The sequence below is a fragment of the Orycteropus afer genome, unplaced genomic scaffold (genome assembly GCF_000298275.1).
Source record: "Orycteropus afer afer isolate SDZICR_OR568_19922 unplaced genomic scaffold, OryAfe1.0 scaffold00104, whole genome shotgun sequence".
Taxonomy (NCBI): domain Eukaryota; kingdom Metazoa; phylum Chordata; class Mammalia; order Tubulidentata; family Orycteropodidae; genus Orycteropus; species Orycteropus afer.
In genome coordinates this window covers 687,594-714,421 of record NW_006921691.1, presented here as the reverse complement: position 1 = coordinate 714,421, position 26,828 = coordinate 687,594, and the positions used below count along the sequence as shown (strand labels likewise).

General features: G+C 37.1%; 1 protein-coding gene and 1 non-coding gene across 2 annotated transcripts in view; both read right to left on the bottom strand.

Annotated features, from left to right (window-relative positions):
* The window catches only part of BDP1 (B double prime 1, subunit of RNA polymerase III transcription initiation factor IIIB), a 217,727-nt gene that overhangs the window by 157,530 nt on the left and 33,369 nt on the right, over nt 1-26,828 (bottom strand). Inside the window, exons 8-12 of the mRNA XM_007943362.1 lie at nt 16,082-16,136; nt 13,186-13,329; nt 8,962-9,243; nt 6,362-6,509; nt 90-245 (exon numbers count right to left, since the gene is read on the bottom strand). Coding sequence (XP_007941553.1) covers nt 90-245; nt 6,362-6,509; nt 8,962-9,243; nt 13,186-13,329; nt 16,082-16,136 — 785 coding nt within the window. The remainder of the gene's footprint in view (nt 1-89; nt 246-6,361; nt 6,510-8,961; nt 9,244-13,185; nt 13,330-16,081; nt 16,137-26,828) is intronic.
* TRNAV-CAC lies at nt 16,665-16,737 on the bottom strand. The gene has a single exon. It is a non-coding gene; the product is annotated as a tRNA-Val (tRNA).

Below are 26,828 nucleotides of genomic sequence, written 5' to 3'. Positions count from 1 at the left end.
CCTAATAAAAAAAAAAAAAAAAAAAACTTTACCAAAGATTTGAAACTCTAGCCACAACAAAAATATGTAAATAAATACTAAACACTTACAGTAACTTATTTTTTAGGTCAACATTTCTTTCTTTTGTACACCTACTCTCAGCATTGTTCACTTCAGACAATGTTCTAGCTCCAACTTCTGAAGAAGGCAAATTCGAAGTGCTCGATTCTGAACACTCAGTTGCTACCGTGGCATCTTGTTGATTACTGAGGAAATGAAAACATATCAGAGGAAAAAAATCTTCAGCAATACATTTTTTATACTAATTATTTAAAAGATTTCTTAAAATATATAAAATCAGCACTTTCAAAGATGATCCTTCATATAAGGGAATAATCAAAACTGATTTATTTTGGTTTTACCAGGATCCTTCTTGCTTCATGTTATAAAGAACAGTTACCTTCAGAGTAAGCAGCAGCCACAAAAGGACACAGAAAATGCATGGAAAAGTGCTCAAGAATTCACAAAATGAGAAACTGCTGGTTATACTGGATTCAAAAATGAACATGTACATGTAAAATCACAGTAATATTTAGGAATTATCTTTTATTAGAATTGTATACAGGCAGTCCTTGTTTTGATAATGTGTTAACCAATAGTTAGGCTACATGCTCAAGTTGCAGTTAATGCTATGCTATGTCAAAGCAAGGACTAATGTAATATGAAATATTTCAACATAACCTAATCGACAGCATGTACCAACTAGCACCCAGCTTTAACGTATATGCATATCTTGTCATATTTTTTTCAGTACATTGTTTTTTTTAAACTGAATGTCTATCTTTTCCCAACAGATCAGTAAGATTTCTTTATCTATTTTTTTTTTATTAACTAGGTTTTACATATAAAATATCCTAGTCACTAGCTTGTCTTTCATTTTCTTTAGGAAGACTTCCATTAATCAAAGTACATAATTTTACTGCAGACAAATTTATCACTTATCTTTTAAAAGTTTGTGCTTTTTGTGCCTTAAGAAAGCCTTGCATACTTGACACCATAAAATCATTTTCCTACATTTTCTTTTTAAAGTTTTAAAGATTTACTTTATACTGCACTCTTTAATCCATCAGATATTTGGTACAGAAAGTGAAATACAGATCTAATGTTATCTTTTTCATATCTCATCACCATCTGAGTAGTTCATTCAGTTGTTGCCCACTGATTTCTAATGTCACCTATGCCATATCTCAGATTCCCAAATGTCTTGTAGACTCTACATTCAGTTGCACTGAATAAACCAATGTGTCTACACCGTACTAGTGCTATACTACTTTCATTACTCTAGCTTTAGAGTAAGTCTTAATATGTTCCTTCTCCTGAGTTGCTGCTTTTAAAAACTCTTTTTACCACTCATGCATGACCTTTGGCTCTTATATAACAATTTTAGAATCAGCTATCTTTCAAAACCAATTGAGATTTTAGCAGTCATTACAGGGTTGTTCTTTGCCAAAATTAGAAAAACTCATGATTATGGTTTTATGTGTAGCTTAATAAATTAGTTGTTTCTCTGAACTCATATGTCATTAAATTTATAAAAGAAAGACCATGACATTAAAAAAAAAAAACTATGAGTCACTAACAGCACTGGTTATTCCTCTTCTACATATAACAGTTTATTAGGTAATGGCTCTACATAAGGAAATGCTAATGTATGTGTTTGGAATACCATAACCTGACTTTCATTTACACATGTTTCTAATTCTAACTAGTCAGTTCTAATACTCCCATTACATTCCACAAAGTCAAATAAAGCAACATCCTTCTGTTAAACTATTAGATTGAGAAATAATAATATCATCTAACACATATGGTACACTAAAGGTAACCACAGCAACCACAAAACTGAAATCCAGCTCAACTCTTAACTCGATCGACTCTATCTCCTACCTTAACAACCTAGCAGAAGAGGTATGGTCATTTCTAGAGAAAAATATTATTTATTTTAGTTCCTACTGTGATACACATGCTATCTGGCCTTCAATCAAAAATTACAAGACACACACAGAAAGGCAAAAGACAAAGCAACCAACAGAACCAGACTGATAAATAACCCTAATGTCAAATTAACAGATATGTCATTTTAAATAATTATGATTAGTATATTAAAAGCTTAGTTAAAAAGCACAGGATTAAAAAAAAAAAAGTCCACACATGAGGACACATATTCAAATTGTTGAGAACAACAAAAAAAAAACCTCAGAAGTGTGAGCAACACAGTGGCATTAAGAGGAAGTCATATAGAGGTATATGGGAGGTAAAGGCAACAAAGATGAACCCTTTTGCACATACAGTACTGCATTGTCAGTGCAGGCACACTGATACATGGGTGGATAGATGGGTGGACAGGCTGAACGATTAGGTATGTCTATTCAGGGAAGAGTGTGCCCAAGACCATGTATAGGGTGGGCAAACAATGTTTCTACAAGTATATTTGTATGTTCTATATGAATTCCCAGGTATACAGAACTGACAAGGGACAAGCCTGTAGTCATTTCTTGGGCACAGCCAGCTACCTAAATAAAGTAGATGGACCTGTGGGCTCAAGACCATAGTAACAGGTAACATCAAGCTCAACTGGCATAGCATACTACACAAATACACTGTTCCATATCCTACTTTGGCGAGTAGCAACTAGGATCTTAAAAGCTTGCAAGTGGCCATCTAGATGCAATGATGGGTCTCTCCTCATCCAGAGCAAAGAAGAATGAAGAAAACAAAAGTTTCATGGAAACAATTAGTCTAAGTGACTGGTATATTATGCAACCCTTTGCCTATATGGCTATAACACCATAAGAACTAGATGGTGGCTGGTTACCACTGTCAATCACTCAGGAGGGGGATCTATGTAGGAGAACCTGGACAGAATAGGAGAACAATGTGGAACAAAACTCAACATCATTTGGGAAAAAAAAGGGGGGGGGGGGACCAGGTTTGCTGGTCTGATAGAGCGTGATGGAACCACTTAGACTATGGCCCTTAGCTGCGCTTCAGGTCTGGAATTGAACCCACTCCTGTGGCTTCCAGCCAAACAAAAGACAGGCATATGAGCTGAAATTTACAGTAGTGGAGAGAGAATCATGGGAGAATAGAAGGGCTGTGTATGCACAGGGTGACAGCTTAGGGGGCAGGAGTGCATGGGAAGGAAGGACAAAGGGAAGAGGTAACTATGGGGAGGTGGGAAGGGAGTTGTTGCATTATGGGAAATTATAGTCAATGTCATGAGACAAAGTGTATGTGAGCTGCTATGGGGAAAGTGAATTTGCTCTGTAAACTTTCACCCAAATCACAATAAAAACTAAAAAAAACAAAAACCTCAGAAGCAAACACCAGAAGAAAATTACAAAGAGAAGAATTACAGCAAACTTATTGGTAGAAACTATATGACCTGTCAACTACACAAACCAAAAGCACTTTCAAAGTGCTAAAAGAGTAATAACCGTCAACCCAGAACTCTATCTAGTAAAAATATGTTCAAAAAAATGAAAGAATATTTTCATCACTGCTATTCGATATTTTATTGCAAATACTACCCAGAGCAACTACGCAAGAAAAAGAATAAAATGAATCCAAATTGAGAAGAAGGAAGTAAAACTATCCCTTTTCTCTAATGACATGATCCTACATATATCTGGAAAACCTCAACAATTCTACAAGAAAGCAACTAGAGCTAATAAATAAATTTAGCAAAGTGGCAGGATACAAGGTCAATACACAAAACTCAGATGAATTTCATTAGCAATGAGCATTCTCAAACAGAAATAAAAAAAATAATTCCATTTAAAATAGCATGTGAAAGACTAAAATACATAGGAATAAATTTAACCAAGTGAAGTGAAAAACTTATACATTGAAAACTGTAACTCATTTCTGAAAGAAATTAAAGAAGCCCTAAATAAATGGATGGACATTCCATGTTCATTGATCAGAAGGTTTAATACTACTCATGTTAATACTATACAAAGCAACCTATAGATCCAACACAATCCCTATGAAAATTCCAATAGCCTTTTCAGAAATGGAAAAATCAATTTTCAAATTTATACGGAACTTCAAGGGGCCCCAAACAGTGAAGGCTGTTGTGGTAGTTAAAGTTGTATGTCAACTTGGTTGGGCCTGGTTGAGTGGCTGGGCAGCTGGTGGTAGTTATTCCCCATGATGAGACTGGTAATCAACTCCATGGTGGGATCTACCACAAGCAGCTGAGAAGCTGGTTTGGGGATGCGGTCTGCTTCCCATATGTAAGAAGCAGCTTTGGGAATGGTCTCTAGCTTATGGCATGATTAACCCTGCACGTAGCCATGTCACTGTTTAGCAGCCTGCCATGCTCTGCCGACCTTGGGACTTTCAATGGACTTGAATGAATGGCCTGCCGTGTGGTTTGGTAACATCGGGACTGTGCCTTTGTACTTGTCAACCTTGGGCTTGTCAACCTCAGCAGCCAGCAGCTATCTGAGTGAAGAAAAGCCTCTAGATTCAGTGGGCCAGGAGCAGGAGGCAGAGCTGAAGCCCAAGGCTGAGGGGCTTACACCTAGCCCCTAGAGCCAGGCACTTTGAACTTGGACTTAAAGCCTCCAAATTGTAAGAGTAAATTCCTGTCTTTACAAGCCATCCCATTTGTGGTATATATTCCTGTCAAAGTGGTACTAGGTAAACCGAACAGCTATATTGAGAAAAAAAACCAAAACAAGTAGGAGGACTTGCACATTCTGATCTCTAAACAAATGATAAAGGTACAGGATCAAATGAGTCTGGTAACAGTATAATGCTAGATAGATAGACCAATGGAACAGAATTTAGAGTCCAAAAATAAACCCATGTATCTATGGTCAACTGATTTTTCAACAAGTGTGTAAAGTATATTCAATCTGGAAAGAAGTCACTTAAATAAACTGAGCAAGAACAATTGGATTTCCACATGCAAAAAGAATGAAACTAGACCCATACTTCACACCATATATAAAAATTAACTCAAAATTGATTAAGGACCTAAATGTGAGAATGAAAAACTGTAATGCTCTTAGAAGAAACCATACGGGTAATACTTCAGGATCTCGTTTTTAACAATGGTTTCTTAGATAGGACACTGAAAACATAAACGAAAGAAAATATATAAACGGCATCTCATCAAATTTTTAAAATTTGTTAATCAAAGAACATTGTCAACAAAGTGAAGAGACAATATAAACTGGGAGAAAAGTTTAGGAAACCATATATCTGATAAGGCTTTTAAATATATATATATATATATATATATATATATATATATATATATATATATATAATTTATCAAAAAAGACAACAGCATAATTAAAAAATGGGCAACGGATATGAAAAAACATTGACTAACAAGCCCATGAAAGAAGCTCAACATCATTAGTCATTAGAGAAATGCAAATCAAAACTACAATGAAGTATCACTTCATCCCCACTAAAACTGTTATGATAGAAAACAACACATTGGTGAGGATGTGGAGAAACTGGAACCGTCATCCATTGCTGGGATCATAAAATGATGCAGCCACTGTGGAAAACAGCTGGAAGATTCCTCAAAAAAAGTCAAACATAGAATTAACATATGATTCACCAATTCCACTCCTAGGTATACCCAAAAGAATTGAAAGCAGAAACACAAATAGGCATTTGTACACAAATGGTCACTGAAGTAGTATTCACAATAGCCAAAAGGTGGAAACCACCTAAATGTACATCAACAGATGAATAATAGATAAACATACATACAACGGAATAGTATTCAGCCATAAAGAGAAACGAAGTCCTGATAAATGCTAAAACATGGATGAACCCTGAAAACACTGTGCTGAGTGAAATAAGACAGTCCCAAAAAAGACAAATATTGTATGATTCCACTTGTATGAAATATCTAGAATAGGCAAATGTATAGAGACCAAAGTTTTTTTAGTGGTTACAGGGACAGACAGAACAAGAAAGAGAGTAATTGTTTAGGAACACTGAGCTTCTGTTAAGGATGATGAAAAAATGTGGAAACAGCACATCATGATGAGCACAGTTAATATCACTCAACTATATTAAAAATGCTGAAATAGCAATGTTTCATTTTACAATTTACCCCAGAATGGGAAATATAAGAACACTGAATTGACCAGAGATACAAAATACTACCCAATGATAAAATGGTCATTTCACCAAGAAGACAAGAAATTCTGGATATTATGCACCTAACAACAGAACTTCAAAATGCCTGAAATAAGAATGCACAGAACTAGAAAAAGAAATAAGCAGACCCATAGTATAGAAGACTTTAATACTCTTCTTTCAGTAAAGTCAGTCAGATAGAAAATACCTTGATGAAAGGATGGGGTCAGTTCTTTTCTCAACTTTTTCACTGGACAGTAAGTCCACAATGTCATCTGTGTCCTGTAAGCAGGAAAGCTTCTGTTCCCTATTGCATTCACTATCATTTACCTCTGGCCTTAAAGATTCACATTTACCTATGAATACAAATATATATTATTATGAAAAATGACATCAAAAATCTTTCAATTATAATTTAAAACAGGAAAGAGTTTACCTAGTGTTGTTTTTTCCTATGAATCATTAATTCACCCAACATTCAAGTTCTTATACACAAGGTATTTATTTTTAGAGAATAATGAAAATTTAATCAACATAAAACTATTTGTTATATGAAAATATCTTAATGAACAGGATGGGGTCAGTTCTTTTAAGATCCAGCCTAAAATTTCCTGGGCAGTTTGTAGCATCTTCCTTGTACACTGCTTAAATCTGAATTGGTTAAATTCACTTGTTTTACGTCAAGTCAGGCAATGAAAAGTGGACTTGACTATTCTTCTGCTCCTTCAAAAGTGTCATAATTGGTATCACAGCAATTTATCATTTATCAAGTGGTAGGAACTCTGCTGTCTTTCTGATGCATCATCTCATCCAATATTGAAACCATGTCTATTAGAACATATTATATTATCCCCATCATAGAGAAGAGATCGTGACTTCTTGCCTTAGGTCATATATTTAGTAATACGTTGTTGTTGTTGTTGTTGTTGTTGTTGTTAGGTGCCATCAGGTCAGCTCCAATTCATAACAACCCTAAGTACAACAGAACAAAACACTACCCAGTCCTGCACCAGCCTTACAATGCTCACTGTACCTGAGCCAACTGTAGCAGCCACTTTGTCAATCCACTGTCTCCTTGAGGGCCTTATTTTTTTTCACTGACCCTCCACTTTACCAAGCATGAGATCCTTCTCCAGGGAATGGTCCCTTCTGACAACATGACCAAAGTACATGAGATGAAGTCTGGCTATACTTGCTTCCAAGGAACATTCTGGCTGCGCTTTTTCCAGAACACATTTGTTAATTTTTCTGACAGTCCATGATACTTTCAGTATTCTTTGCCGACACCAAAACTCAAAAGCATCAACTCTTCTTTGGTGTTCCTTATTCACTGTCCAGCTTTTGCATACATGAGGCGACTGAAAACACCATGGCTTGGGTTAGGTGCACCTTAGTCTTCAAAGAGACTCTTTGCTCTTCAACACTTTAAGGAGGTCTTCTGCAGCACTAATGCCCAGCGCAATATGATGTCTGATTTCTTGACTGCTGCTTCCATTGTGCTGATACTGGATCCAAGTAATACGAAATCTTTGACAACTTCAATCATTTCTCCATTTATCATGATGCTGTTCATTGGTCCAGTTGTGAGGATTTCTATTTTCTTTATGTTGAGGTGTAATCCATATTGCAGACTGTAATCTTTAATCTTCATCAGTAAGTACTTCAAGTCATCTTCACTTTCAACAAGTAAGGCTGTGTCGTCTGCATATCACAGGTTGTTACTAAGTCTTCCTCCAATCCTGATGCCACATTCTTCTTCATATAGTCTGGCTTCTCAGATTATTTGCTCAGCATACAGATAGAATAAGTATGGTGAAAGGATACAAACATAACTTACTCCCTTCCTGACTCTAAACTACACAGTATCCCCTTGTTCTATTCGAACGACACCCTTCTGATCTATGTACAGTCCTCATGAGCACAATTCCTATTCTTCTCGATGTTATCCATAATTTGTTATGATTCACAGTCGAATGCTTTTGCTTTTGCAGTCAGTAAAACACAAGTAAACATCTTTCTGGTATTCTTTGCTTGCAGATCCATCTGACACCAGCAATGATATTAAAATCAAGGTGTGTTTGCTTCCAAAGTTTCATTCTATAATCATTAAGCTATTCTACTTCATATGTAATGTCTCTAATAGTAGGCTGCAAATGTGATGACTATCTATGATAACCAATCAGACTCATTTATTAAAATCATATTGGTGAAGATAACCTACATAAGTTTCAACTCTATAGTAATGCTGTTCTCATGTTATCTTTTTCTCCTCCCTTTAGTTGACCAACTGCTTTAAGTAATCTATATATGAACTCTCAAGAAAAGAGATCAAGCCTTCCCTAAACTCTTGCCCTAATTCTCTAACTCACCAGTGTCATTATGTCCACATTCCAAGTGACTAGAACACAAGAAAAATAAGAAAATTTATTCTAACAGTTCTTTTATAGAAATTAAACACTTCATTGGGTTCACAAAGGTGCTTTGTAAAGGTAAAACACATATGCTCTGTTAACAGATTTAACCATATACATGTGGATTCTGAACACTGTTGATGGAAGTACATAGGAGGTAAAAACATCTTACAAACTTTAGAGAAAAATCTCCCACTTTATTCAAATTTATTATTATTATTTTTCACAATAATAAGGTTTTTTATCTAGTTAAAAATAATAAGGTTTAATATAGTACCGTAAACACAGAACCAATTAATAAGGATTAATTGTTACTATCCAAAGGAAAGTATTTTTGCATTAGTTTACACATCTTCTCAGGTAAGATATTAGCTGTTGAAATGTAAAAGAAACTTACTTTTGTGTTTTCCTCCTTTGGAATGGCTTGACTGAACAGTGGCGCTTCCCGAAAGGTTTCTTACTTGTTCATCAGTTTCATTTTGATTTCTCCTTTGCCTTTTCTTTTGATTTAAATCTGATTCTAATGTAATCTGTCCTGAATCCTGTTCTGAGAAAGCCAGAGATGGCTGTTGTTCTTCAACTGTCTGAACATCCTTTTGAAGCCCTTCTCTGTCTGAAACATGAGTACTCATAGATTCATTTGGACCATCATTCACTTCTTTACTGACAACTTTTTTCCCTGAAAAGAAGAAAAATGGTTATGAATTTATAAACAATTTATAGAAACATTCTTAAAACTAGAGAACATAAATATTCAAGGAAGTATTATCTGTGTGAGAAAATAAAATTTAATACAATCTATAATGCCCCATTGTTGTTGTTGTTGTTATGTGCTGTCGAGTCGGCCCCGACTCATAGCGACCCCTCCTTGGGTTTCCAAGGCAGTATCACTACAGAAGTAGGATTGCCCAACCTTCCTTCCGAGGAGTGGCTGGTGGGTTTGAACCGCCAGCCTTCTGGTTAGCAGTCAAGTGCTTTTAGCCACTATGCTACCAGAGCTCCCTAATGCCCCATAGGAAATGGTATTATCAGTTACAATACATTCATGCTATAAAAATCCATGCAGCCAATAACAATGCGGTAGGTTTATATATAATCACATAAAAGATTTTTAAAGCATGTCATGGCATAAAATAATCAAGTTGCACAACTATACAGTACGATCTCATTTATATTAAACAACAACAATTACATATACTTTATAGGACACACATGCACACCTGTCTGCATAGAAAAGGGCATAGAAACTCTCTGGGAAACCTGAAGAATTTGTCAAAAGAGTAAAGGAGAGAAAACGTTAGCTTCTGTATCATTTGTGTTCCAATGAAAATTCATTTTAACAAAAATTTTAAAACAATCTCTAGTCCCTTTCTTATTAATGCATATTAATAACCAACTGCTTCAAATGATGAAATCAATGAATTATGTATAAAAAACTAAGAAGTAGAGTTCACCATGGAAATACTTTCCAAGCCAAAAATAAACTTAACTTCATAGCTATGGCTGATCAGACATCTTCTCTACAAATACCTAATTTTACCATTCAATGAGGAAAGAATAGTCTGTTCAATAAATGGTGCTTGAGGTAACTGGATCTCCATATGCAAAAGAATGAACTTGGACCCATACCTCACACCATATAAAAAAATTAACTCAAAATTGGTCAATGACCTAAATATAAGAAGTAAAACCATAAAATGCTTAGAAAAAATGTAGAGGTTAAACTTTAAAAGACCTTGAGTTTTACAAAGGAATCTTAAGATATGACATCAAAAGCATAAGCAACAAAATATAAATTGGACTTCATGAAACTGAATTTTTTTTTTTTTTGCAAAAGACTTTATCAACAAAATGAGGAGACAACCTACAGAATGGAAGAAAATAAGTATCTGATTATCTATCATAAATCTGATAACATCCAGAATATATAAAGAATTTCTGTAACTTAACAATAGAAAGAGAAACATGCAATCGAAAAATGGGCAAAGGACTTGACAGACATTCCACAAAAGAACATACACACACACACACACACACACACACGTATGCACTTAAAGTCCATTCAGGCAACATCTGACTGCATATACATCTGTGGTCTCATAAGGTTTGTTGGTTTTTTTTTTTCTTTTTAGGGAAAAGCAGCTCTCTTTTTGTTTATTATTTTCCCCTAATGGTTTTAATGGGAGCTCTGGTAGCATAGTGCCTAAGGCACTTGACTGCTAACCATAAGGCTGGCAGTTCAAACCCACCAGCCACTTCTTGGAAGGAAGAATGGGCAATCTATTTCCATAGTGATACTGCTTCGGAAACCCAAGGAGGGATCGCTATGAGTCGGGTCCGACTCAACAGCACATAACAACAACAGCAATGGTCTTAAAGACCTCAACCCCAGACTCCTGCAGCACTGGACCACTAGTGGGATCTTAGTTATCTAGTGTTGCTATAACAGATGTACTACAAGCGGATGTCTTTAACAAACAGGAATTTATTCTCTTACTGTTCAGACTAGAAGTCCAAATTCAGTGTGCTAGTTCCAGGAGAGGGAGCTCTGGTAGCATAGTGCATAAAGCACTTGACTGCTAACTAGAAGGCTGACGGTTCAAACCCACCAGCCACTCCTTGGAAGGAAGGTTGGGCAATCTACTTCCACAGTGATGCTGCCTCGGAAACCCAAGGAGAGGTCGCTATGAGTCGGGTACAATTCAAAAGCACGTAACAACAACAACAACAGTTCCAGGAGAAGGGTTTCTGTCTCTGTCAGTGCTGGGGAAAGGTACTTTTCATCAATCTTCCCCAAGGTTAAGGAGTTTCTCAACCTAGGGACTCTGGGTCCAAAGGAGGTGCTCTGCTCCCAGCTCTTCTTTCTTATTGGTAGGAAGCCCCTCTGAATTCTTCTCATTTGTTTAATCTCTCTTAAATCTCAAAAGAGATTGACTGAAGATATAAGCTAATCCTGTAAACTGAATTCTTCCTCATCATCATAACTGCCTAATACTGCCTCATTAACATCAAAGAGGTTAGGATTTACAACATATAGAGTATTTACTTAACACTGAGAATTGTAGCCTAGCCAAGTTGACACATATTTTGGGAGGACAAAATTAAATCCATAACAGGTGGGACAGGCACGTAAGACAGAGGACATGGCTCAGGCATGGGCTCTCAGGTTTTGTACAGCTGGCAAGTGGGTGACAGTGACTGAGTCTGCAAGTCCCTGCTGTTTCTGCTGCTCAGGCAGGCAGAACAGGCAGGGCTGAGTGTGCTCAGCTCCCTCCCCGTTCACTTACTCTCACTCAGCTTGCACCACCACCTCTGGCCTCTGCCAGCAGCTCAAGCAGCAATAGCAGCAGCAATCAGGACAACTAGAATTGGACTCCCATGAGGTTTTAATACAGTGCTCATACAATGTCCAAATCACATAACATCCTATTTCACAAAATTTATCATGGACACTAAGGGAGGCATACCTGTATATATGTATGTGTGTGTGTTACTGCTAGGTGCCACTGAGTCAGTTTCAATTCATAATGACCCTGTGCACAACAGAATGAAACATTTCTCATTCCTGCACCATCCTCACAATCACTGCTACGTCTGATCAACTCTTGCAGCCACTATGTGAATCCATCTTGGTGAGGGTCTTCCACTTGTTTGATGACTCTCTACTTTATCAAGCATGATGTCCTTCTGTAGGCTCTAGTCCCTTCTAATAACATGTCCAAAGCACATGAGAGCCATCCTGACTTACAGGAGGATTCTGGATGTACTTCTTCAAAAACAGATTTGTTTACTCTTCCGGCAGTCCAGAATTTAAAAATTATGTGATTATAGCTAAACATTGTTCTCATAGTTCAAAGTTCAAACAGTTATAAAAAAGTAAGCCTAGGAACAGGAATAACTACATACAAACAATTTCCTACACACTGACATTAACCTTCAGAAACAAACCATGCTCAAACAATACAAGCTAGTACAACCCCAAAGTATTATACTTCCATTTTTTCAAATATTAGGATTCTGCACCAGATTTTTTTAACAGAGGAAAATGATAATAAATAATCAAACACAAAAAATTAAACTCCAAAATTCTGGTGCTCTTTAATTAGCTACAACTGTGCTCTAGGTCTTGGAAGAAGTACAGCCAGAATACGCCATAGAAACGAGAATGATGAGACTTCATCTTATGTACTTTGGACATGTTATCAGGAAGGACCAGTCCCTGGAGAAGGACATTATGCTTGGTGGAGGGTCAGCAAAAAAAAAAAAGAAGACCCTCAATGAGATGGACTGACACAGTAGTTGCAACAATGGATTTGAACACAGCAATGATTGTGAGGATGGGGCAGGACCAGGCAGTGTTTTGTTCTGTTGTATATAGGGGTCACTATGAGTTGGAAGCAACTCAATGGCACCTAACAACAACATGCTGTAAGTGCTAGAAAGATGTAAAACAGTGTAGCCATGCATATTATAAAATTTAAAAAGGAACTGATATTTTTGCCTGGGTAAATAGATTAAAGAAAAATCAATTCCCTGCAATGGACTCTTAAAGATTTGAGGGACAATATTTGAAGTATATTACTTCTAAGTAAAATAGCACAACTTCTTTTAAAATAAATACCTTTTACTTTTTTCCGTGGTTTGGAAGATTTCTTCTCCTTTGAATTGTGATTTTTAACTGATTTTTGTTTTCTTTTCTCTTCTTCGGCAAGAACTTTCTGAAGCAAATGAGCAAAAAAATCGAAGTCAAAAGGGCGCTTTTCTTCTGTTTGAAAAAAAGGAAAAGATTTTCAAGTTTTGATTTTTTTAAAGCATCATAAGACCAAAAGCAAATGTATGTGTCTATTATAGGAAAATAAACAACTCCATTCACTGTAATATCACTGCACACTAGATCACCACTCCACAATAAAAAAGAACAAACTACAGAGACATATAATACAGATAAATGTCAAAAACATGGTGACTGAAAGAAGACAAACACAAGTGCATACACACTGTATGAATCCACAAGTAAGACATTCTGTAACAAGCTAAATTAATTAAGGGGATTCGTATTAAAATAGTGGTTGTCTTGGAACAGAAGAACAGTAGTGGATATTAATGAGAAAGGGACATGAAGGACCTTTCTAGAATATAGAAAATGTCCTGTTTCTTGTTTTGAATGATAGTTACGTGGGCATATTCATTGTACTAATCAGACTATATACTGCACTGTGTTGTAAATTATAGATCTAAAAATAAAGAAATGGTCTAAGGTGACTAAGAGGTCCTCAAAAAGCCTATCCAGCATCATATGCCCTCTGTCTATAACAACCATTTTACGATTATCTCTACTCTTTCAAATGTAGCAAAGAAGAAGAAGAATGACTATTGATCAGGATCACTCCCATTAAAAATCCATCAAAAGCACTATAATCAAGAAGAGCTATCAGTGAACAAATCAGGAACATATCGAGTCAAATCCTTGCCTACGCTGTAAATCTGAAAATGCAGTGAATGTACATACAAGCCATGATTGATGTGGTTACAAAATGACCTCAGAAAAGGAGGTATATATCAAAACAAAAACAAAAAATAAATTTAAAAAGTTACGTCTTAAGAAACCAAGCACAAATCTGGAATTCCTAAAGGCATTGTTTATCTGGACCTAGCCCTTATCTGTTTTGACCCTCTATAATACAGCAGTTCATACTAAAATAATCCATAAAGGGTTTCCGTGCAGTTCTCACAGGAATTCAAAGTACCCGTTTCAAATAAAACACGATTTTTAATTTTTTTAACTCTCCATTATAGACCACTGAAATCACTGAGTTTTAAATACATCTATTTAAATGGCTTTAAGAAAGGATTCATACATACCTCAAACAGACTGCTTAAAGATTTATGGATTCTTTCTCAATTATTACATGTTAAACATAATGAAAAAGTTTCAGGACAATGTCTCTAAAATGGAGAAGGTTTAAGTTCACAATATTCCAGATCTTCCAGGTACTATTCCTGGAAGTGGTTTCCCTGTAGATATCATACAACACTGAGTATTTATAAGGTCCACTCATCTACTTTAATGTGTATTCATAAAACAAGTGTACATGTTACACAATCTAAGTTCTCTCTATACTTCGATTATTTTCTAAGATTAAAACTATGCCTTGGCCCTGAGATCCCTGTGCTGAGGTGCCAGCAGAGGCAGCAGAATCCATAGACCAGCACAAGACAGAGCATCAGACTTGCCGGCCCACACAACGAGAAAGCTAACTGCCTTTGGGTAGGAGCCTTGCTAATGGAGTGGTGTGCACCTAGGCAACCTATTGTCAGAGGGAAAAGAGGTTTGTAACACTTGACCAAGCAAGACAGAGGCTAGGTCAAGGGACAAAGAGGTGTACCTATGGGCATGGCAGAGAGGAGGCTGTCTTGACTGAAGAATTGTATCCTGAACATTCCTTAACATGAATTTTAACCTGTTACTTCCCTAATAAACCCCATAATTTGGGGGGGGGGGTGATTAAAACTATGGTAAATGGATACTGAATACATATCTTAGTCATGGAACTTTGACAATTATAACCAACCAAAACTCATTGCCATCCAGTCAATTCCAATTCATAGTGACCCTATAGGACAGAAAACTGCCACCTAGAGTTTCCAATGCTGCAATTTTTACAGAAGTAGACTGTCAGATCTTTCTCCTGTGGAACAGCTAGTGGTTCAAACTGCTGAACTTTTAGTTGGCAGCTAAGCCCTTAACCACCACACCACCAGGGCTCCTTCTGACAATTACAGGGTCATAAAAAAATATATTATCTTCTAAGCAAAGAACAAAGGAACTACATACTTTATATAGTACATTTCATTTTAATTATTTTCTTTATAGATCCCTTGAGGCTTTCTCTGTGCTTAAATAGAGGGGGGAAAAAAAAAAACATTATGAGAATATTACCTAGAAGCTGAAAGGGTATTTATCTTCTTCAATTTAGGTCTAAATTCGAATGTTACCTCTTCAGACAGACCTTCCCTGATCACCCAAACCAAATAGCCACCTTTTCCTTCTTAGAAATGAATCAATGTCTGAAATTATCATCTTCTCAGTTGTCTTCTACCAAATTAGACTTAAGACTCTAAATGCAGGATTTTCGCCTGCCCTGGGTATGCCACATATAGCAGGTGAGCAGTGTTAACTGTCTGGATGACTACTAGAAGGAACTATCTACAGTACTCTACCTTCCAGAAACAATGAGCTCTTTCTTCAATACTGTTCACTTACAAGTGCTATCTCCAGACTTCTTTAACCTCTTACAACTCCAAACTGTTTACTGTTTTTTGCTGTTTTAACTAGTCCCTTCCCTTTAGACCTGTGGCAACTACCAGATTCCTATTATTAAAGAGAAAAATTTCCAATTTTCCTATGCCAATACAGAGGCAAAACAAATCTAAAACTTGCCAAAGCCAAATACAAAAGATTGGTCATTTTTTAGGAATTCCAAATGGTAATCTGTACCAGAAGTCTTAATACTTACGAAATGCTTTGTCTATTCTCCATCCATTTGCTTTCTCTTCACGTTTAAATTTATTCTGTTTAAAAAAAAAAGTATATAGTAATTTTCTCACATTAAAAAAGTGAAATTATTTTAAAGTATCAAGTATTAAAATGAAGCTCATATGAATTGTATACAATTTTCAATCAAACAATATCTCTACCAATAGCCAAGTAATTTAAACCTTCAGCTTTTAAAAAGTAGGGATGAGGAGATTCCAGCAAGAGAGAAGAATAGGCAGACAAGCTACACAGACCCTCTGCAACAAAGCAATGAGAAACCAATTGAAATTAATACAGAAGACAATCCTGAAACATTGAGCTCTAGAGGGAAAGATAAAGAAGCAGATTAAATACCAACTAGTGTTGTTGTTGTTGTTATTTGCCATCGAGTCAGCCCCGACTCATAGCGACCCCTCCTTGGGTTTCCGAGGCAGTATCACTACGGAAGCAGGACTGCCCAACCTTCCTTCCGAGGAGTGGCTGGTGGGTTTGAACCGCCAGCCTTCTGGTTAGCAGTCAAGTGCCTTAGGCACTATGCTACCAGAGCTCCTAAAACGTAGTACTGTTTCCGCCTGGTTTCGAACCGGGGATCTTTCACGTGTGAGGCAAACGTGATAACCACTACACTACGGAAACCGGTAGAAAACCTGAATGAAACAGTGGGTAAGGAGACAAAACAGAGCTGCAGAACTCCAGTTGCCCTGAGGGCACAGCCATTTTGAATATTTCCTGATTGCAACTTGAGAATCGACTCTGCTCACCAAGGCTACAAGGGCAAGGAATGCATTGGTGCCTGATGACCAGAAGGGAGAACAATGAGGAAGGGGATAGATGGTCCTGTGGACTGCCAGGGGCTGTCCTGAGAGTGCAGCCACTCTGGACGTTTGTAAGCAGCTGGCACAGCCGTTTTGAGTGTGCACGGTGGCATTCTTGCCTGGACTGTGACCTGGGAGTGGGCTTCGCCTGCTGAGGACAGCACAGGCAACCACACTAGAGACTGATGACAGGAGAGGTGCAATATTCTCCTTGTTACTTTTGTGCCCCTTATCCTCTTGGTGAACAGAGGTGTGGCCATCCTCCTGCCTCCACCCACCTTCTTCACCTACAGGGGCTCCATTCCAGAATATACCCTGGAGGAACCTGGGTACCATGCCCCGTCCCCACCAGTTTTGTTTGCTTGTTTTAAAATTATTCTTTTTTATCTTCCTCCAGTCTTCCTTTTTTTTTTTTAATTTTTTTTCTTTTTCTTATACCTGGTTCCTCTTTTTTGTTATTTCCCTCTTGTTCTCTTCTCTTAATTCCCTTCTTCTTCCTTTCTTTTGGTTCCTCCCATCTTGTTTTTCCTTTTGTAGTTTCCCCTGTTATTTTACTCTTGCTCTTTTCTCTCATTCCTCCCTCCCCAGATACTGTGCATTTTTTTCCCTTTTGAAATTTTTTCCTTTTATTGCATTTCAGGTTGGTGCTTTTTGTTTTGTTTTGTTTTGTTTTTTTGTGCAATTGTTCCCATTATGCAGTTTGAGTTTTTCATTCTTGTTTTTTCTTGTCTTTTTTTTTTTAACTTTTTTTTGTCTGAGTGGGAGAGAGCAACCATTCCCACACAATCCAACCATATCTGCACCTCCTGCAGCCCCACTCACTAAGCAAGGGCCAACACTTCCTTTTGCAACAACTAACCAGTGACAGATGGAGGCCAATACCAGCTCAATTCACCCCTCAACTACTTTTTACGAGCAGCTAACAGAGATCTGTGCACATATTCTCATTCTCTATCACACCTACCAAGAGACAGCTGGTAAGTGCCTAAGTGCTAACAACTAGCCTACAGAGAAACATAGTACCCTGCTTACAGAGATACATCAAAACAAAATAAAGGGGAAAAAATCTTGCAAGAATCACACCAACAAACAACCACAAATTAAACGTAAATACGACACAACTACAATGTCTCAGAGACCATCATAGTCCACACAAAAAAGCAAGATAAAGTAATACAAACAAGGGACTAGGATACAAATCCAGAAAACATTTCTGAAAAAGCAGCAGCACTGGAACAACCTGATAAGGAGTTCAAAAGAATTATATTTGGGTACCTTCAACAGACTGAGAGACAAATCAAAGAAAACACTGACAATATTAAGGAAAACACAGACAAAAGCCTGGAACAATTTAGGAAAATAAAAGAAAAAATTGACAAAACAAACAAAAAATTAGAAACAACACAAAAACAACAAATAAAAATCCAAAAGATTAATACTAATATTCCAGAAATAGATAACACATTGAGTGAACAAAGGAGAATTCAATCAATGGAAGATAGAATTAATGAGACTGAAGAAAGGCACCTCAATACTACTTTCTTAAAGGATAAACAGACAAAAGATTAAAACATAATGAACAGACGCTAAGTTTTTGTGGGATACAATCAAGAGGAATAACTTACATGTAATCAGAATTCCAGAACAGGAAGAGACAGAGAAAACTGTCAAAGATTTGTTGGAAGAAAATTTCCCTAATATGATGAAAGATGAGAATATGACCATTCAAGAAGTTCAACAAATCCCAAACAGGATAGACCCCAAAAGAAAAACACCAAGATATACCATCATTAGGAGCTCTGGTGGCATGGTGCCTAAGGCATTTAACTACTAACCAGAAGGCTGGCAGTTCAAACTCACCAGCCACTCCTCAGAAGGAAGGTAGGGCAAACTACTTCTCTAGTGATATCGCCTCGGAAACCCAAGGAGAGGTCGCTATGAGTCGGATCTGATTCAACGGCACTGCACTGCATCTGTTTTGTTATATCATCATTAAACTCACCAAAACCAAAGACAAAGAAAGAATCTTGAAAGCAGCACAGGAAAAACAAAAAGTTAAATACAAAGGGCAACTGATAAGTAAGACTAAACTTTGATTTCTCAGCAGAAACCATGCAGGCAAAAAGGCTATGGGAAGATATATATAAAACCCTGAAAGAAAAAAATTTCTAACCCAGCAAAATGTTCTATCAAATATAAAGGTGAAATTAGATTTCTAGATAAGCAGAAATTAAGGGCACTTGTTAAAACTAGACCAACTTTACAAAAAATGCTAAAGGAGTCCTTCAGACATAGAACCAACAACAGCAAATGACAACTGATGACTAACACACATGATGAAATAACCCAGAGAGCAATTCAGTTATAGAAGTACTCAAACTAAAATAAACTTATGACTGTAAACAGGGAATCAGAGGCATCAATTGGTAAATGAGGACCACTACAAACCAAAGAGAGGGAATAGTGTAGTTATAGAACTTAAAAATGGTGAAGAAGTCAAGACCACTGAGAGACAGAACAGACTGCTTTAAACTTGGGGAAAAAATTATAAATTACAGGGTAACTTCAAAGAAAATTTATAAACCTTCACATCAAAATAACAAAGAGGATAAGCACAAATACTTAGCAAATACTAAAACAGCCACGAAGAAGATGATAACATAACTCATAAACAAAACAAGCTCAGCACAGAAAATTATATGGAACAAAGAAATCAACACCACCACAAAAAACACATAACAAATGACATCAACAAATTCATAATGGTCAATATTTACGCTAAATGTAAATAGATTAAATGAACCACTCAAGAGACAGAAAGCTGCAGACTGGATAAGAAAACATGACCCATCAATATGTTCTCTATAAGAGACTCACCTTAGACACAAAAACAAAAATAGACTAAAAATCAAAGGTTGAAAAAAGATATACCAAGCAAAAGGCAATCAAAAAAGAGCAGGAATGGCAATATTAATTTCTGATAAAATTGACCTTAAGACAAAAAACCACCATTAAGGACAAGGAAGGATGTTACATAATGATCAAATGATCAACTAAAGAAGAGGACATAACCATAATAAATATACGATGTTGTTGCTATTGTTGTTAGGTGCTATCAGGTTGGTGCTAAGTCATAGCAACCCTATGTACCACAGAACGATGCAATGCCTGGTCCTGTGCCAGCCTCACAATCCTTGCTAGACCTGAGCTCATTGTTGCAGCCACTGTGTCAATCCATCTCACTGAGGGCCTTCCCCTTTTTCATTGACCCTCCACTGAACCAAGAATGATATCCTTCTCCAAGGAATGGTCCCTCCTGACAACATAACCAAATTAGGTAAGTGAAGTCTGGCCATTCTTGCTTCCAAGGAGAATTCCAGCTGCACCCAAGACAGATTTGTTAGTTCATCTGGCAGTACGGTGTAGTAAGTTACTTAGTGTGACTTTTCTACCCATAAGTCTTTGTAAACTCCAAGGTGGGAATTGCTATTAGCAACAGAGGAGCTCCTGATTGCTGAAGTTGTCCACCTGGAGTATTTCTGTTGGGAGTGGCACAAAACAATGTTCTAGGAGGTTCCCACTCTCTCTCAGGTGCTTAGAGTTATGATGCTGTGATTGGCTATTTGGCCAGTTTGCCAAGCTCAAAAGGAGGCCTCCTAGAGGAGAACTCTCTCTGACTGCTGGTTGAGGAAGACGTGCTGCTGAAAGGGACACGCGCTACTGAAAGACACGTGCTGCTGGGAAAGAGACGCAAGAGACACACATTGCGGAGACACTAAGGGACCATCACTGCTGGGAAAGAGACTGTGAGAGACTGTTGCTGAGGGACAGTGGGCTGGGAGAGAGACTGAGCATTTTTTTCCTGAACTTGAATTGTAGTCTGTGGTGCTTCCCTAATAAACCCCATAATCCGTGAGCTCTGTGTGGCCACTGCAGTGAATTATCGAACCCAGGAGAGAGGTGGTGGGTGCTTTGGGAGGAACGGTTGGTGAAAGGGCTGGGAGAGGCAGCATGTCTGGCCTTGTAGGAATAGGCCTTGGGTTACTGCTGGTAATCCTGTCTTCCTCTTGTAGGGTTAGAGGAGGTCAAAACATGTGGCCTCCTTGCCGTTTTTGCAGGCAGTCCATGGTACTTTCAGTATTCTTCACCAACACCACAACTCAAAAAGCAACAACCAAGTAGAATATATGCCAGGCATGCAAGGATGGTTCAACATTAGACAAACCATCAACATCACCTATCACACAAATAAAATAAAGGAAAGGAATCACATGATCACATCAATATATGCAGAAAAGGCATGCAATAAAATCCAACACCCATTCCTGATAAAAACTCTCAGCAAAATAAGAATACAAGGGAATTTCCTCAACATAATAAACGGCATATATGCAAAACCAACAGCCAACATTATTCTCAATTCAGAGAGAATGAAACCATTCCCCTTGTGAACAGGAACCAGACAAGGATGCCCTCTACCACCACTTGTATTCAACAATGTACTGGAAGTCCTAGCCAGGGCAGTAAGGCAAGAAAAGGAAATCAAAGGCATCCAAATTGGTATGGAAGAAGTCAAACTCTCCCCATTTGCTGATGATATGATCCTGTATATAGAAAACCCAAGAGCATCCACAAAAAAATTACTGGAACTTATAGAAAGATTTAGCAGACTGGCAGGATACAAGATCAACATACAAAAATCAGTTGGATTCCTCTATACCGGCAAAGAGGCCTCTGAAAAGGAAATCAATATCATTTACAATACCAACCAAAAAGATACTTGTGAATAAATCTTACCAGGAACACAAAAGACCTATACAAAGAAAACTACAGAACATTACTTCAAGAAACTATAAGAGATATACATAAGTGAAAAAACATACCATGCTCATGGATAGGAAGACTGACCATTGTGAAAATGTCAATACTACTCAAAGCAATCTATATTTTCAATGCAATCCTAATGCAGATTCCATCAACATACTTCAAAGAATCACTAATTTTATATGGGAAGGAAAGAGACCTAGCATGAGCAAAACACTACAGAAGAACAACAAAGGAGGATATCTCACACTCCCAGATCTCAAAACCTACTACAAAGCCACAGTTGTCAAAACAGCATGGTATTTGTATAACGACACACACACAGACCAATGGAATAGAACTGAGAACCCAGAAATAGATCCATCAACCTATGGTCCACTGATATTTGACAAAGGGCCAAAATCCGTTAAAGGAGAAGAGATAGTCTCTTTCATAAATGGTACTAGCAAAACTAGATATCCATTTGCAAAAAAATTAAACAATATCCATACACCACACCATACACAAAAACTAACTCCAAATGGATCAAAGACTTAAATGTGAAATCTAAAACTATACAGTTCATCAAAGAAAAAATAGAGGCAAACATAGGGGCCTTAATTTATGGCATAAATAAGACTATCAAGCATAAGCCAGGATGCAGAAACAGTAGAAGATAAACTAGATGACTGGGACCTTCTAAAAATTAAATTCTTAAGTGCATCAAAAGGCTTCTCCAAAAGAGTGAAAAGAAAACCTACAAAATGGGAAAAAATATTTGCCAATGACATACCAGACAAAGGACTTGAAAATTCCAACACCTCAGCATCAAAAACATAACCCAATTTAAAAAATTGGCAAAAGACATTAACAGACACTACACCAAAGAAGATATTCAGGCAGCCGACAAACACATAAAGAAATGTTCACGATCATTAGCTATTAACCAAAAAACCAAACTCACTGCCATCGAGTTGAAAGTGACTCATAGCAATCCCTCCTTGGGTGTCTGAGACAGTATAACTATGGAAGTAGATTGCCCAATCTTCCTTCCAAGGAGTGGCTGGTGGGTTTGAACCATCAGCCTCTGGCTCGTAGTCAAATGCCTTAGACACACACCACCAGAGCTCCTTCATTAGCTATTACAGAGATGCAAATCAAAACAACCATGAGATACCATCTCACCCCAGCACTAATAGCAAAGTTCAACAAAGCAGAAAATAACAAAAGCTGGCAATGATGTGGAGGGATTGGTACTCTCATACACTGCTGCGGGGAGTAAAATGATATAACCACTATAGAAATTGGTATGGCAATTCCTTAAAAATTTGGAAACAGAAATATCATTTGATTTGCTGCGCTCATTACCAGGTATATATACTAAAGAACTGAGAGGCAGGACATAAACAGATACATGTATACCCAGGTTCACTGCAGCACTATTCACAACAGCAAAGAGGGAGAAACAACCTAAGTGCCCATGAACAGAAGAACGGATAAACAAACTGTGGTACGTACACACAATGGAATATTGTGCAACCCTAAAGAATAATGTAGAATCTGCAAAACACCACATAACGTGAATGAACTTGGAGGACATTATGCTGAGTGAAATAAGTCAATCACAGAAGAATAAGTATTATATTGTTGGTATTGTTATATGTTGTCGAGTCGGCCCCAACTCATAGCGATCCCTCCTTGGGTTTCCGAGGCAGTATCACTATGGAAGTAGATTGCCCCATCTTCCTTCCGAGAAGTGTCTGGTGGGTTTGAACCGCCAGCCTTCCACTTAGCAGTCAGGTGCTTTAGGCACAACGCTACCAGAGCTCCCAAAATATATTACTACACTGCTAAAAAAATTCAAGACAAAGGTTATACATGGAAGGAAACTTTGTTGGTTACCAGGAATGAAAAACAACAAGAAAAAAAAAATATATATATATATATACCTATCTATATCTATATATATATATAGATATATATATATATATATATATATATATATATATATATATATATATATATATATATATATATGTGTGTATATATATATCCCCCAAAGAACATTAGTGGTTATCAGGGGTGAGAGGTAGAGGGAGGGGGTGAAGCTTTTGTCTGCAGGGCATTGAGTTTATGCTAATGGTGGTGGAATGTTTTAGAGAGGGCTAGTAATAATGGTGACACTGCATGTAAAATGTCATCATTTCCCTGAGCTTTAAATGGAAAGTTGTTATGCTGGCAAATGTATCACTGTGTATGTTTTCACTGCAATAAAAGTTTAAAAAAAAAGAAAGAAAGAAAAATGTAGTGATTAAATATTTATACTGAGCTTCCTGAGCTACCTTATGATCAGTACCATGAACCAGCAAGGGAAGCTGAGCTGACAGAAGACAGAAATTTATTTAAATTCAAAAGCATGGAAAAAATTAAATCTATAATCAGTTAATGGCTAAGGCACTTGACTGCTCACCAGATGGCTGGCGGTTCAAACCCACCAGCCACTCCTCAGAAGGAAGGTTGGGCAACCCTACTTCCGTAGTGATACTGCCTCGGAAACCCAAGGAGGGGTCGCTATGGGTCAGGACTGACTCCATGGCACATAACAACAACAACAACAAAATCAGCATTAACTTCTTAAAAACTGATATATCTATACATATATATGAAATTAAACCTTTTACATTATTGTTTTTACATGTTTTTAATAGCATGGAGTAGAGACTGAAGAGAAACAAGAAAAATTTTACAGCATGCAAAGATTATCTTAGGAAAATTCTATATATTTTAAGGCACATTTCTTCATGCTTGCTTTACTACTAAAGAATGCTTTCCTCAACTCCACTCCAGATGATCTCCATTCATATGTAGAAGATGAAGGTTTAGGACTTAATCCATACTTAAGGTAATTAGGCAGTCTAAGGGCATACTTTTGTGTCTAAAAATATGTAATCATGCATACACATTATGGGAAAGGGAAAAATCAGTCAATCTTTCTCTTCTACACATCAGGAAAAGAAAAAAAAAAAAGAAAAACTCACTGCCATCGAGTTAGATCCAACTCATAGTGACCCTTCCTTGGGTTTCCAAGGCGGTATCACTACGGCAGTAGGTTAACCAACCTTCCTTCCAAGGAGTGCCTGGTGGGTTTGAACCACTAGCCTTTTGGTTAGCAGTCAAATGTCTTATGCACTATGACACCAGAGCTCCTCTTCTACACATCAGTGGTCTAAAATTTTATTAAAAAATACATACACACAACTGAAAAATAATTATTGCAAAAAACACACCAGTAAGAGAAAATCACACAAAACAAACTGCTTCAAGGACTCCTTCTTCACTCCAAAAGTAACCAGTAACACATATTTTAAAGCAATCACTTTTTGCTTTTCTTTAATTGTTTTGGGAGCTCTGGTGCCATAGTGCTTAAGGCATTTGACTGATAGAAAGCTGGCAGCTCAAACCCACCAGCCACTCCTTAGAAGGAAGACTGGGCAATCTACTTCCATAGTGATACTGCCTTGGAAAGCCAAGGAGGGAGTCACTATGTGTCGGAATCAACTAGACAGCAGTGACTTTGTTTTTTTTTAATTGTTTTATCATTAAAGATACTAAGTGTGTATCTTTAGACTCAACATTTAAGCCTTCCCCATATTTTTAAACTTGGTGTCACTTTAACAGCTTTTAATCTACAGCTACCCTTCTCCTTTTTTTTATTATTCTTTGTAAAATTTATTACCATATAACACAAAACTTTCAAAGACAATCATCTTTCTTCCTTAAAAGGTTTTAGTATTCTTTAAACATGTCAAAAGTTATAAAAAATTACCACCACAAGAATGTACAGGCTATACAATCACTCAATTAAACATCCTGAGAAGAATGCTAAAAGGTTTCAGGCATTATTCTCTTCTTAAACATGGCTACATCATATTTTACCTAATTGGAAAAATAATTCAGAAATAGTGAAAACTGTCTTGAAGCATGTTCCAATAGTAGTCATTGACACAGATCATTAATGACCCAGATCAACATGTTGAACCCCAGTTGAGAAAGACTGTTCTGGGGTATGGTCAAAGTGGTGGCCTTTTTACTGTCTCTGGTGAATGCCTAGGAGTTAAGGAGATCATTTGCACTCAGCTGGGCTGCAACACTATCATCTCCCAAAATTACGTGACTTACATATAGTATACTGTTTCAGATCTCACCCCTACAGCAATTACTCTCTGCTAGGCCTTGTGCTCCAAGTATGTGCAATCCAGACTTAGGTCAAGGACCCGTGAAAAATTTCCGTAAGGCTTCTAAGGCTCCCTCCATACAGCTTCCTTTTCTCCAGATCTTGACCCTAAAGATTCTTTGCCACTTCAGCTCAGTAGAAACTATCCCCAGCATGGCTTTAACCCTCTTTTCTTAATCTGGAAATGATCCAATGCAGAGAATAAATGTAATTTTAGCACAGAAATGGAAATTATGAAAAATAAGCAACTGGAAATTATAGTAATAATAAATCACCCTATTTTTAAACAAGTAACACATTAAATTTTTTCTGCCAACCATGCCATGGGGTACTTTCCTAAGAATGCTATGTTAATTTTTACAGCAATACACAAAAGAGTTTAGCACAGTGCACCTACACAAAATTACCTCAAGGGCCACAGTTGGCAAAAATCCATATAGTGTGCAGGTTATTTGCATTAAAATTATCGTTCAGTGAGCAAAAATAAACATTCACTGAATGCTTAACAGCAGATTGAAGATGGCAGAAAACGGTCAGTGAGCTTGAAGACAAAGTAAACACAACTACTCAAACTCAAGTAAAGAGAACAGATTAGGGAAACAAAATGGATAGAGCATTAGTAACCTATAGAACAATGTCAGAAAAACAGCACAAATAAATGGAGTGCAAGAAAAAAATGAAACAGAAAAAAAACTAAAAGAAGTAATGCTCAAAAATTTCCCAAATATTGTACCAATATTAATCCATAGACCCCCAAAATTCAGCAAACGCAAAGCTGTATAAGCACAAAGAAAACCACACCTAGAAATATTACAGTTAATATTTTTGCTAAAAAAAATTTAAAGAGAAAAAATCTTGGCGTTCTGGTAAGATGG